Here is a 14804-nt window from a genome sequence, read left to right as displayed (position 1 = left end):
AAAGCCATGTCAGTATAATGGCATGAGCTTTAAAGGTGTATTTGTCAGCAGAATAAAGATAGAAATCCATTTGCCATACAGTCACCAGCAAGTTCCCTGCACTTTTTTTTTTTTAACTTGATATACTTAGCTTCCTTATTGTCTAGTTTTCGAAGATCTCATTTGGAAACAAAGAAAGTTCATCAAAATAATCCCTTTCCTATCAGCAGTAAGTGTGTGTCTGCTCTGGGTCACGATTTTTTGCTGAATTTCTGCATGGTTAAATACATTACAAGAAGTAGGCTACATTCAAAGCTAGGAAAATCACATACAGCTGCATTTCCCTTCTCTCTCTTGTCTCAGTACCATTCCCGTTAATATTCAACTCTGAGCATTTTCATTGCTGTACTAGAAGAATATAAATGTTTTTTTTTTTTTGGTAAGAAAAAAAAAAGCTTTGGCAGCAAAGCGGAAATACATATCCTTGTGTTTTGTAGGCAAGAATACACATGAACTTGAACCAGGCAAATAGATTTTCTGATAATAATTGTATTTCATTTACTATAACTTTGTTAGATACCTGGTTTTTGAGTTCTAAACTGATTCCTGTGGATAGTTGCATTTGTGCAAAGAGGATGACTTGGTACAGGAAATCATCTTACAGGCTCTCTAAAATGCTTGGTCATCACCAGAATATAAACTTGATCAAGGGAGTAAGCTTTTTTATAAAAAGTCCCCCTCTCTGTTGGTCATAATACATATGGGATTGCCTCTCCTCTTCACTTTCTTACTATGAAGCAAACAAAAAATTAATGGTTGGTTTCAAAAAAGATTTCACACGTTTTAAAAGGAGAGGACAACTGTTTACTTGGGATTTAGCAACTTTTTAAAGTAGTAGCAGGTGTGTGTATATCTCAAGCCGTAACAGTCTTTCTCTTCTCCTCTTTTATAGATACTTTTCATTTCCATTTTGCACTTGCACAGAGAGAGTATTTTCTCTGAGACTACGTTTCACAAATTCTTCTTGTTAGTATAGTGCTGGTGGTGGTGGTAATATCTACCTTGGCAGTGGTAGCAGCTACTCTAAGCCTTCAACTGTGTGTATCCTCCTTGGTGTTTGGGTTTTTTTTCCTATCTTGATAGTGTCTGCCTTCTTAATGGCATCATGCTCCCAATTGTACACACTGACTCACAGTGCCTTGCCTTTTCTCCTTTGTGCTGAATTGGGAAAGCAGCATGCCTGTAGGTTTCAGTGGTGCTTCTCTGCTGTCAATAGCTGCTTCTGAAAAGTATTTTGGCTTGGTCTGACTAAACGTGAAGCTGACCTGCACAGCTGGAGATTCTTCCACAAATTATCTTGCAGTGTGAAAACTAATTTGGGTCCAGACATAACTTTATAGATGACTTTTTCTTTTTTCTGTCCTTTTTTTTTTTATATTTTAGAAAATAGGTGTGTGCCAGTACTTCCAGCAGTAAACCTTTTATAAGTAAGTGATGCTGAGGATAAATATACTGAACTCTTGTTAGTGACTTATGAAATAGTCTCTTCTTTTTTTCTAGATACCGTGTTTTTCCATTTGCCGCCGAGATGTGGGGGTCGAACCACAGTGTATGGTGTCTCTTGCTATCGGCAGATTGAAGCAAAGGTAACTTTTCGAGTTGTGAATTAATTATATTAATGAAATAATAGTCTTGATGCATTAACAAACCTGAAATTCGGTGGCTTGCATTATACCAACAGGCAAAATGATTGTCTTAGGCTAAAAGTCTGTGAAAATGAATTCTGGAGTATGTAGCCCCAGAACCTGAGAACTATTCTTTCTCTTACATCAGCAGGTGTATTGTGATCTTTTGAAATGTTCAAGGCAATTGAAAAATACGTTTTGTTTCTCGAGACCACTCCAGCCATCAGCACCAAGGAGCAAAATTCAATTGACAGTCTGTCAGGTGGAAAAGTTAAGTTTCCAGGAAGTAGGCTTTTTGGTTGAAAAAGTTGACATTTCTCCCCACAGGGAATTTGAGTACTTCCGAGGATCTAACCATGCAAGTGTAGGGATGTTTCTCTTCCCCTACTTCCTGTGCCAAAAGTACACTTGCAGAGTAGGCTGGAATCTTCCCATTCATGGTAGCTGCTTAGCAATACCAAACTTTAGCAGTAAAGCTGAAAAACTGAGGAGAGACACAGTATGCACCTGATCACACTGAGGAAATTAAGTACTTGATCTACTAAAATCATCCCGTGTTTCCAAAAATAGTAATGGTGGTATGATCTGTGCACTTAAAATTGAGAAATTATTACAAATTTCTTTTAAAATTACTTCTTTTTTCAGTGAATTGCCAAGAATCTGGAATGTCCTGTGGGTTTGAGTTTTAATTTACACCCTCTGAGTATATGACTCGTTTATGTACTCTGTTTCTGTGTTAATTACATCTTGATTATATTTCAAGTTCCTGTTTTTGCTCTAGGAGAAAATTTACACATGCAATTTTTAATTCCATTTCTTTTGAACTAAATTCCATGTTGGTTTTCATTGACTCATTATTTTTGCACCAACCTTCACTGTATTCTGTGATTTAGAGTCTTGCTGTATTTAACTATGCAATAACTTGGCTTTATTGTGCTCTTGATTCCAGTTTATGCTTTTTAGTAACCAATTAAGATGAGTAGATGTTTAAAATGAACTCTTTGGAACAAATAGAATAAAACCCAATGTGTTTCATATGACAGCTCTAGCACCCTCTCCATCTGTCCTTTTTGATGTGTGGGCTGCAGTCCATACATTTTCTGTTTTGTACAGTTAAGTCAATCATTTGTCTGTATTCTGCCCTCACCATTTCTAGGTTTGCTGGTAAGTGCTGGGACCATTTGTTCTGGCTGAGAATGTAGCTTATTTTGTGGATTAGCTTTTATTTTGTAGGTGGCTCGAAAAAGATGCTTGGGTATGAAACAATTTCTAGGCAGAGACTTTTTAGTCTGGTCGATTTTCACAGATGATGTTAGAGTAGAGCAAGTGATGCGTTGTGGTTTCTCTCCCGTACATTCCCCTGAGTTAAAATGCCGCTTCATTTTCCAGGCTGTTGCCTTTTTCTCACGCTAGTGTCTTTTAAACAGTTCTTGCCAATCATCACAGCTGTATTTGGATCTTTGCTGGACACAATGAGATGAGAATACAGCTCTGACCTGTCAGTGTTATGATTCTTTTTGCTGGGTAGAATCTTAGAATCGTCATAGAATGGTTTGTGTTGGAAGGGACCTTAAAGATCATCTAGTTCCAACTCCCTGCCATGGGCAGGATGCTACCCACTAGACCAGGTTTCTCAAAGCCCCATCCAGCTTAGTCTTGAAAGCTGCCAGGGATGGGGCATCCACAGTCTCATTGCTTTCCTAGCCAACATCCATGTGGTTGCATTCCTCTATTAGGATGAGACCTTGTGAGCACTATGCTTCCTGTAGCTGAAGCAGGAAGACCTTGTCATCAGGCTCCCCCTGATCAGGCAGCTTGTAGTAGACACCAGCCAGGTGTTCTTGATTTTTACCCACAAACTCTCAACCTGTTTGTGGCTGTTCCTCAGAGGCAGCTCTTCACAATCTAGCCATTCCTTAACACAGGGGATGACACCCATGCCTCTCCTTCGCAGCCTATCCCCTCTGAAAACGTAAGAGCATACTGTTGCATGGTTTGGATATTCCACCATTAAAGATAGCCAGTTTTAGGATTTTGTTTAAATAGGGGGTAGTATGTGGCAATAGTATATGTGGGAAAGTATTCTTTTTGAAATTTTGTTTGGGTAAAAATATTGTAATACTTCTATTTCTTAGGCATTAAAAGTACGGCAAGCAGACATCACCCGAGAAACTGTACAGAAAAGTGTCTGTGTTCTCAGTCAGCTGGTAAGAATGTTTGTTTAACTTCCAAAACACTTTCAGGTAACCTTAACAATTGTTCTTCCATATTCTTATTTGGAACATTTGGCTTCAAACATCTCTCTTAGCCATTGAAGAGTAACAAAATACTGAAGTAAAATTGAATTTGAAGGCTTGGCATTTGAGTGAGCTGCCTTGAATTGTGGTATCTGCTTGTAATTGGAAAAGTGTCTGCCTGTTGTCATGGATGAGGATACCTGTTTGCACTTTTGATCCTTCTTGAATGCTACTAACTCAATTTCATGTGGTAGAATTGAGGAGTTTGGCTAGTATAATCATAGAGGGGGTGGGGTTGGAAGCGGCCTCAAAGATCATCTAGCATAGTAGCTGGAGAGAGTGGCTACTACTACTTCAGCTGTGAGGGAGGTTTTCTGATAGCCACGCATGCAGTATATTCTTGTTTTGAAGAGATACCATTTATTTCTACCTATTCAGCAAAAGCTGCTGGTCACCAGGCAGGGAACAGAAACTCTTTTTGTGCTTAAAGCTGAAGAAAGAAGTATTACTGGAGCTTCATGAGCAGTGTTTAAGCAGGAAACTACTTTTCCAGAAAGATGTCCAGTGAGAGTATGATACATGCAAATGGAAAGAAAATGAAATTATCATCATTTAAAATGAGCACAGGAGAAAGATGCTGGGAGTTAGCCACTGAGGACTGCTTATCCATGAACTACATGTATAATAAAGTGTCAGTATTTCAGGATAAGCATGGAAGAAGATTAAAGTTCAAAATGAGTGACTAAATATTTTTATTCACTTGCTTTTGTGTTTGTTTTTCTTCCAAGCCTTTGTATGGGTTACTTCAGGCAAAGCTGCAACTCATCACACATGCATATTTTGAAGAAAAGGACTTCTCACAAATTTCAATTCTAAAGGTAACTTTGCGGTAAAATCCACACAGAACAGCTTTCAGTGTAGGGCCACAAACGTCAGTGTTTTAATTTAGTGCTCAAATATTCATTTTGCATAAGTCATTCAGTTATTCAGCTCCTGTAATACTTTAACATGAACTAAATGTACTACCCTAACCTGACAGAGAGTCAACTTTCTGATTTGTAACGAGATATGAGTGTGATTGTCAGCCTGTATCTCTGTTGATTCCATTAGTAAAATTCTGCTTTCTTTCTAGAATAAGCCGTTGAAATCCTTGAATAAGAGAATTTTATTTATGCTGGGTTTTGTGTTACCATGTGCCATTAACACCTCCTGGGTTTTTTTTTTTTTGCCTTTGTTCTAACTTTCACAGGAACTTTATGATCATATGAATAGTTCTTTGGGCAGTACTTCGTTAGAAGGGTCACAAGTTTATCTTGGTAAGTGACTTGTTTTCTACAAAGCAGCAGAGATGATGTTACACTAAACAACACATGCCTCTCCTGAGCTAATTTGCTTATGTGCATTAATAGATTAAGCACCAGAGGTCTGCATTTCTTTATTAATGAATTTAAATGAATGTAAAATGTAGTGTTGCTTTCATAATAGGAGTTAGTTGCAGGTTGAAAGCCATACTTCTCCTTGACCTAAGAGTCTGACTAGCAGCTGTTTATCTGCTTTTGGTAAACAATACCGTCTTAATTTTTAGATTGAGCACCCCACACCATCAAATTATTCAAGCTTGCATCTACCTGTTATTTAGGCTATCTCACCACCCAGTTCTGACTCTTCCCCGTGTTTTCTGGATGCACAGTGTAGTATTTACTTCAGTGTTTCCCTAATGCTGTGTGGCAGCCAATGGGAGTTAACTCAGAGCACAACTATTCATGTTGTTATTATATCTATTGTAGATGAATTCTTGCTTCTACTGAAAAAAAAGAAAAGATTTTGTATAAATTCTGCTATTGAAATAACCAGGTTCACACAGAATCCATAATGGGTATCTCCCTCATGCTGAAAAATGGTGACAAGAAGTGAGTTAGTATCCCTATGAACTGTTGAACTGTAATAATTGCTCTCTTTTTGGTGTCTCAGGTCTGTCTCCTCGGGATCTTGTTCTCCATTTTAGACACAAGGTAGGCATTCTCTACTAGCTATAGAAAGGACTGCACTATTTTGTGGAGTAAAATGCTTTGTGAGGAACATAAAAATAAACATATCTCGACATACCTGAGCTACGAGTAAGAAGACTGTTTCCTAAGTACTGCTGCTTACAGCCTCCTGATTTTTCCCTCCAATTCCACCTGCATAACTTCAGTGAAAGCACATTCCAGGCTAATGAGTTTTGTTAGTCTGAGGGATTCTTGAGGATTTCTAGGTTTGTGTGACATTTTTTACTCCTGTCCCAAAGTGCAAATGCTATCTCATTTATGATATTTATGATTATTGTTTCTATGTCCTGTTTCTCATTTGATGAATGTGATAAAAGACTATTGCTAAAGTCTGTAAAGACACAACTTGGACACAACTTCCTCGTGTTTTGTAAATTTTGTAGCTTCTGCCATCATAGAACCTGAGGGGACTTGGACCTCTCCTTCTTTTCCTTATTTCTGTTGAAATTGAGTGTGTATCTTATAGCTAAAGTACAAATAGCATTTAGAATCTTTTATTAACTCAGATGCATCAAGGAAACAACTTTAAGAATCTGAATTTCATGGTGTATTTGTACCTGCTCAGTAGATTTTTGGAGTAGGACTCATGTTTGTTTAACTTCAGATGTCTGCCAATCATGCCCCAGAAGCATCTGTGTTTTTCCTTGAGTGTAGGGTCTGGACAGCCACTTCTGATCTAGATGCTTCTTCTCTAGGTGCCTAAAATTAGGTGAGGTGAACACTACTCTTGTAATTTTGCTGGATTTTTTCAGTAATTCTGTGGAGGAACTCTTCTATGTTTATGCAGTTTACTGTTTTTTAAAATTCTGGAATTGCACAACACGTTCTTTCTGCTAAGCTACGTATGATTCAAATTACACAGCTCTTGTTTGTGGAGGTTTTGGTTGTTTTTTGGGGTTTTTTTGCATCTCATGCTTTTTTTAAATGCGTACTGAGGTGGAGAAAGGATGTTGGAACACTGGTTTTAACTGGTCAAATGCATTTGGCCATTTGATAGTTATACAGTGATTAACATAAAACCTTGAACAAGAGATTATACTTGCTCAGTGTTTTTGAAAAATGGCACCGGTTCACTCACCATAATTTTTCTTTTTGTGTTTTTTTCAGGTCTTGATCCTTTTTAAATTGATTCTTCTAGAGAAAAAGGTAACATTTTGTAAGCTGAGGCAGGTAGTTTAAATGAGATACAACTGTTAAATTTTTTTCATACATAAAATAGAAGCATCTGCATTCATATCAACAACTTTGCATCAATATATAAATTGGGTTATTAGGCTAAAAGAAACTACTGTATGTTGACCTATAAATTTGTTTCCACTTCTGTCCACATTTTGCTTTTTTAGTTGCTATCCCAGCCAGAGTAAGTAAAATGTGATGAAATGCAACCAGAGAAACTTAACCTACTGTAAAATACAGGACAGGATACACATCATGCAGATAGGTACCTGTGTGGAGGAACTGATAGGAAATGTGGGTACCTAAAAGGGCACATACAGCTTTACAGAGATTCAGTAAGGAGAACTTCTGGTTGAGTCTTTAAATGGACACATCAAAGGAAACAAATGCTAGAAGTGTCCTTCACACCTGAATTGTATGGACACCTGCAGGAGACAATGAAGAGAGCTGGATCTGTTAGGTCAGGCTGAACTCAGGTTATAAATTGGTAATAACTGCTGAATTCTAGGCTCAGTGCTTGCTTTGGGCTATCTTACTGCCTCAGAAGCAATGCTATTTTAGTAATTTAAGTGTAATATGCAAAATGTGAAAGCAGATGTGAAACTGAGACATTTGTTTGCCTCTGTGTTCATATTAATGCCCTAGAACTAGAACTTTGAGTGAAATGACTGTGTATCAGCTGCCAGACACATTTATGCAGGGATTTTGTTTTGGTTTGTTTAAAAATGTTGTTTAAAGTTTTGTTTCAGTTTCCCAAATGCTGCTTTTTCTTCAGTGAACCTGCTGTGTTAAAACCCATCTTCTTCACTGTGCTGAGAAGGCATGTTAGAATTTCCTGTTAGCTGCAGCTGGAAAGTCAGTAGGATTTAATCTATAAGTTATCAAAAGAGTTTTGGAGGTGTTTTTTTAAGTCTATATCTGAGACCTAGATATCTTTTGTGAGGCAGTAAATATGCTATTCCATTTCAAAACAGATGTAGCAGCTTCTCTGAAGCTTTAGCAGTTGTCACTTAATTCTGTTAGTCAGATATACCTTGACACTTCTCAATATTTGTTGATAAGAATAAATGCAGTTTCTGCATTAAAGAGGTATATGCTGAAGATGAGTATATTAAAGGGTATGCAAAAGGTATACTTGAGAAAATACAATTATGGCACAGTAGGAGTCACAACATCAGTTCAGCATTTGGACATATACAAAGAAAGTACTTCACTGAGCTACAGTTCTTTTCTGAAACTGCTCAAACCACGAGACACAAGTGCACAGGAAGAGAGGAGAGAGGTTTCCCGAGTGTGTTCACATCACTCAAACATACAAAATTGTTTTGAAAATAACTGAATGCTTATGGAACAAACCTGCAGGTTGCTTTGTGTCTGTTTTTCCCTAAGCTCTGACAGGAAGACAACACTTGCAATTTCAGAAGAAAGTTTTGGTTTTCAGGCACTGCCTGTTTTCTGGCAGATGTTATGGTTTCAGAATAACTGTGGGAATCTGTATGTTCAAAGACCTTAAATATAATATGCAAGAAGCCACTAGTAATGCCAATTTTCCTTGATCTGAAAAATGCCACAGACTAATTTCCTTTAATCTGTAGCAATTTGGTTGATGTTTTTCCACAGGCTAGAAGAATTTTTTTCACCTCTCAGCTGTTATTAGGCTGGAAGACTACTTCCAGATGGTGATCATTTCACTTTCTGCTGCCAGGACCACCCTGTTTGCTGATGTAAATGCTGTGGGCCATGTAGTGGGATTGGGAGGGATAAGGAACCGTGCATCCTTATAGACAGAAAGATGGCAGAGGGACCTGATGAAACAAATGTAGAAAAGTATTTGCCGTAAGTAAGTGGCGTACCCAAACAAAAACCTAGACTGGAATAGATTCCTTTAAAACAAGGTACTTCTTTATAGACTTAATTATTTCTGTAGGCTTAAAAATAAGCTTGGCTGAGAATGCATGGTGTCTGAGAATTGAAACCTGTGGGAGTATCATAGGCTTTCTGTTGCAGTTCATTGCTATTATATCATACATTTTTCATGCATACATTATAAAGCAGCATCCTTAAAGTTAGAATTTTTATTCCCATTGGAGTCAGCCAAAACTCTTTCCACAGATGAGCTTCTTGTTCTTCTCATCATGCTTTTTCAGTGGTTGTTGCAATTTGAATTTACCTATCTTGTACAATTTTTCTTTTTGATATGTTCAGGATAATATACATAGTCTGTTTTTAGCTGGGGTACCATTAAACATCATTTGGCCTGTGTTAAGGCTGTGTAGGTCTTTCTCGTGGTTCTATCAATTCACTAGCTTGTAGACTGGCAAATACTAGTGGGACGTGAGTTATTATTCATCAGTCTCTTCTAAAGTGTCTTTCTTTCTTACAGCAGAAGTCTCTTATTAAGACTAAGTCCACAAACTTGGACTTTTAATTTCATCATACACCTATTAAACTGGACTGCAAAGTCATAAAGTCAGATGATTCTGTATTACTGGTATTGTGCTGATTAAGGATGTAAAAATGGCATTTTTAAACAAGTTTACTTTTGTGGGAATTTTTTGGGTTTGGGTTGTTCTGGTTTTGTTTGGTTTTTTTTTTTTCCTTTTTCCCCCTTTTTCCCTGAAGGCCTATTTTGAAGAAATTCCTATAGTAATATTCAGTCTGGCTTCTGTTTCTTCTTCCATTGCTAGCCTTTGACACCCCCTTTTGAATTCCTAACTAATTTACTGATTCCAGTCTCTCTGATTTAATTAAGGAGATTCTGTTTTCCCATGTTATGCCTTAAGTGCTTTACCAAAGTTAGTATCAGTCATGTCTTCTGTTTCCAAAGATCTTTTTTGTTACATAAGAATATTATTATAATAAATGCATGCAACATTTATCCTGTTTTTCATTTATCTACATATCCTTAATATAACTCCTTAAAAGAAATGTTTTTGCATAGGTTTGTGTCAGTGTTCTGGAATGGAGATTACTTGGCCTCTTTGATTTATAACAGAGAATTTAATGTGTTACAAATGAGCAAGAATTTATGCAGCATGCCAGGAACAACTTTTTTCTGTCAGTCCTTCAGTAACTGGATCAATCTGGAAAAAAATCTTAAAAACCGATAGAAAAATCTGAATAACTGACAAGTGTGTTACAAACACATGTGTATGTGTATATATATATATATAAATAACATATATTACAAATATTATACAAGGATTCTATAGACATTTAAATACTTACTTTGAACTGCTGTAGGAAGTTTTGTTAGTAAGCAGACTTTCTAATATAACATGAAAAGCAGTGCCTTGAATAGTTTGCATGTGTCATTTGTCATGCATAAGTGTAATGTTATTTTTCTCATTCTCCCCTCCCTAATTCCCCTTTCCTCTCTTGCATTCTCTCTTCCTCCCATTGCCCTCCCTCCTGCCACCAGGTGCTGTTTTATATTTCTCCTGTAAATAGATTGGTGGGAGCTCTGATGACTGTCCTGTCACTCTTTCCTGGTAAGAGGAGAAGTTTGAACATCTTTTTATGTGCTTTCTGGTGATAACTGAGGCTGGTTGTGCTGTCACTTGGAAATCAACTCATGTGATGATAAAGTTAGGTTGATATGTTGCCTTAAGAATGGGTGACTTGTATGCATGTCCATGTACTATGTACACACCTCTGGACACTTACTACTTGCACTTTATGGATTATTTCTTGGGCTTAATTGGAGCCACTGGATTTTCTGTATTTCTTGTGGGTAACATAGATGGGGCCCCTGAATAAGTCACACATTTGTGTTGAGTTCCTTAAAACCCCAAAATACAAACTTTTACTTCCACATGTGCTCTTAAAAAACAAACAAACAAACATAACCCCTAACCTTGCTAATCCTTAGCTTCTAGCCAGTCTTCTTAAGGCAAAGATGTTAGGGCAGATTCTTTAGGGGAGAAAGTGTGGGGTTGGGGTTTGGTTTTTTTAACACACCCCTCTCTCCCCTAAGTGGTGTTTAAAATACATGATTTCCTCTATGTACACAAGAGCACTTTTTTTTCCCCCCCTACAGAAGCCACTTAAATTTCTGTTGAGATGCTGATATTTGTGTGTGCTGTCACTTTCCAGGTATGATTGAACATGGTCTTAGTGACTGCTCACAGTACAGACCAAGGAAGAGCATATCAGAGGATGCTGGCTTGCAGGAAAATACACCACGGTTAGATGACTATGCTTCTGTGTCTGCTGCTGATGCTTCAAATGCAAACTTAGGAATGGGAAAGGGAGACAGGAAGATGGCAGGAAATAATTCACTGGAAGGTCCAAAAGCAAATGTGCCTTTCTCCCAGCCCGAGAAGACTTGCAATGGAGCTCAGTCCTCCAACGGTACTGTGCAGCGCTTGAAAGTTCCTTCCCGTGCTTCTCCAGCATCCTCAGAAAGTGACTGGGAGACCCTGGATCCCAGTGTTTTGGAGGAGTCTAATTTGAAAGAAGGAGAACATGAGAATCCAGCATCAGAACCGGCGGAAAACCTTCGGAGCAAGGGTGTGAGCTCTGAAGGCCTTCCCATCACTGTGCAGCCCCAGGCAAACACAGGGCACACGGTGCTTGTTCAGGGACTGGTGTCTGGGTTGGAAGAGGATCAGTATGGGATGCCACTGGCTATTTTTACAAAGGTAAGCATGTTCTTTGTGGTACCTGGTAACTCTTAAAGACTTCTTTTTTTCTCAGAAGTGGCTAATAATTTTGGTTACTGAACTCCAGGTGGACAGTAGGGTACTACAAAACATGTGAGTATGGTCTCAGGCAGGTGGAAAGGCCTGAGAAGGTTGTGCCCATGCATATTTGCATTCCACTTTCATACCTATACTTTAATACGATTTGCATTTTTTTTTTGCAATTTTGCATGGTGATAACCTGCAGCCCCACTGTGGTTAGTAAATTGTATGTAGCAGAAACTACAGTTTCCTTTTACTCTAAAGAATCGGTGATCTAACCTATATAGGGCAAGATCAGAGTACTTCAGAAGCCTTTAGATACCTTAATCTGAACAAAGATTCTGAAAGCTCTACCTTTGTTGACGTGTAAGCCTATGTTTTCCTCTTTTAATTTATATCTGTATATGTATTTTTAAATGTGTATGTCTGTATATGCACAAAATGTGTATATAAATGCTTATATACATATATACACACACAAAAAATAAGATAAAATTTCACCCTTCTGTCCATGGTAACTCTTTCTGTTTATCTGTATCTTTTTCTCTGTGCATGGTGCTGAGCTGCTGAATTTTAAGCTTGCACTGTTACCTAACTGAGCTCCAGGTACTCCAGAATCTCTAATGACTCTGATAGGCATAGTCAGATAACAAGCAATAGGTCTGGTAAATAGGGCTGGTTAGTAGGGCTAGTTTCCCATAAAAACCAAATGCATCCCTTTTAAAGATACTGCTATCAATAACAGAAATTATATACTACCTTTCACTGTTTTGTTTTTAATGTAATAAACTTTTAAGTGAAATTTGCCCGTAGTAGGAAGAGAGAAGATTCAGATTTATTTCCTCAAGCTGGTGATGTTCAAAGTGGTTTTTCTTCCTTTGCAGGGGTTTATTTGCATTTCCTTGCAGAATATTGTATTTTATGATTGTGTTTAAGCTTCTCACTGTAGCTTTCATTGGAAATAGTACACTGTGGGCCCAAGTGAGCAGCTCAAATGTCATTGCCCTGTATTGCCTCATGTCATCATTAGAAATGCTGTTTCAACAAAGATCTGCATCTGGTGTTGGTCCTTATGATCTGTCTGATGTTAACTATAGCCTGTAAAATGTATTTAGTCTTGTTCTTTGAAAATACTAGATGGAAAGCAAGAATAAAATAATTGATAAGGGGACCTCCAAGTGCAAACTTTTGTTTGTTGCTAAGCTCATCAAATGGAAAAGAATTTTAAGGAAGCTGACAGTTTCTACATGTTTGCCTTCTGTTCTACAAAGGCACTTTTCACTTGAGTTCATCCAATGTAATTAAAGTAGAACAGGCTTTACATGTCTGAGTTAGCAGAAAAATCTGATTCAAAGTTAGTTTTAACCACTTACTGGAAAGTTGATATCTCTTTTACAGCTCTTAACTCAGGATTGTTCCATGCCATGCCATAGAAAGACTAATAAATCTGACAAATTTGAATTTGGAGGTTTTGCCCGGTGGCATAATACATTATCCAGGTACACCTGAGTATAAGGGAAAATAGCTTGTGGTACGTGTTTCTTTAGTACCAGTTCTGTAGGATCTAACAGTCATTTCATCTGCACTCTTTTAAAAAAGAACAGAGCATGTTCATGGAAATAAAAATTCTTGTACTTACAAATGTGCACTTGGAAACTGACATTTGATACTTAGTTAAAGATTTCCCAGACTTTGCTTCTTTAGATACAGTAATTAAACCTTCCTTTTCCTGCTTCTTAAGCTGTATTTTTTGAAAACTTTCCATTTTAGGTTTGTGATTCCTTTCAAAGCACTGTTGTTCCTTTGACACAGGCTGTTTGTTTTCAGCTGATAAGTGCTTGTCATCTCTAAGGCCGTCCCTGTGTCTAATATAACAGAAGGGAGTAGTTGTGCTCCTTTCTTCCATATGTTTCCAATTACCACGTACTGGGTGATAAAGTGCGTGCTCTTTGTTTCTGTCCAGTGTGCCATTAGTTCTAGTGAATAAATTACTTTGAGCTTTATGCAGCTGAACAGCTGGAATTAGATGTCAGGGGCATGTTGATCCTATATTTAAAAAGAAATTTGCCTACATCTGCCTCTCAATAGTCCCTCAATGACTAACTCAAAACCTTTTTCGAAATGTTTTGACTTTTTTTTAAATTGGAGTGTAGGTTACTAGATGAACTTACAACCCTGAAATGGCTAAAAAGCACAGTGTGTTGCTTTCTGTCCTGCTCCTTAAAGCAGGCTTGCGTACGTTTATCAAAAATTGATTGCTATCTCCGGTGTCTGGAAATCTCCACCCACAAAATGTGGATAGCTGTCTGTAGCTTTCCTGCATTATGTGCCTCACAACTGAAGACATCATGTGCACAATTGGAGAGGTGAATCCTTACCTCCACTGACTTCTTGTCTCTGAACTGACCTGAGGCCTCAGTCTTGTTGCTTATTATTGCTCTTACACTGCTTATTCTGTTGCCTTACAAGGACATTTAATTCTCATCTTTTGCTTTGGATTTCAGTTTCAGTCCTGAGACTGAAAGGCAACACAATCTCTTGAAAAATTTAATTAATGTGGAATCTGGTGGCTTCGCTTCACAAGTGTCATGTAGCAAAACAACAGATAATTGTGGCTGAAACTGTAATAACCAAGGTTCATTCTGGGTGAAATGTGCTGGCTTTTATTTGGAAAACCTCTGAATACAGACACTTTTTTTGAATGTTATCTCTCTAAATGTCTCTTGCTCCAGGGGTACCTTTGTTTGCCGTACATGGCGCTGCAGCAGCATCATCTCCTGTCGGATGTGAGCGTCCGTGGCTTTGTTGCAGGAGCTACCAATATCCTGTTCCGTCAGCAGAAACACCTGAGTGATGCAATTGTGGAAGTATGGATCTTTGCATCTGAGCTGGGGGGAGAGTGGAAGGAAGCTGAGGTTCCATTTTAAACGTAGCTTTACAGTTTCACATACGTGCCCGAGTTTTGAATTCTTTCCATACAAAATAAATTCTCAG

The 14804-nt window shown here is 37.9% G+C and overlaps 1 protein-coding gene across 1 annotated transcript in view; it reads left to right on the top strand.

Annotated features, from left to right (window-relative positions):
- The window catches only part of AVL9 (AVL9 cell migration associated), a 41742-nt gene that overhangs the window by 16336 nt on the left and 10602 nt on the right, over positions 1-14804 (top strand). The window contains exons 3-11 of the mRNA XM_032105503.1: positions 1540-1625; positions 3800-3871; positions 4690-4779; positions 5151-5217; positions 5873-5913; positions 7057-7095; positions 10547-10616; positions 11221-11768; positions 14543-14677. Of these exons, the coding sequence (XP_031961394.1) occupies positions 1540-1625; positions 3800-3871; positions 4690-4779; positions 5151-5217; positions 5873-5913; positions 7057-7095; positions 10547-10616; positions 11221-11768; positions 14543-14677 (1148 nt within the window). The remainder of the gene's footprint in view (positions 1-1539; positions 1626-3799; positions 3872-4689; positions 4780-5150; positions 5218-5872; positions 5914-7056; positions 7096-10546; positions 10617-11220; positions 11769-14542; positions 14678-14804) is intronic.

Source organism: Corvus moneduloides, chromosome 1 (assembly GCF_009650955.1).
Source record: "Corvus moneduloides isolate bCorMon1 chromosome 1, bCorMon1.pri, whole genome shotgun sequence".
NCBI lineage: Eukaryota > Metazoa > Chordata > Aves > Passeriformes > Corvidae > Corvus > Corvus moneduloides.
Note: the sequence above shows the minus strand (reverse complement) of the source record. Positions and strands in the feature narration are given on the sequence as shown.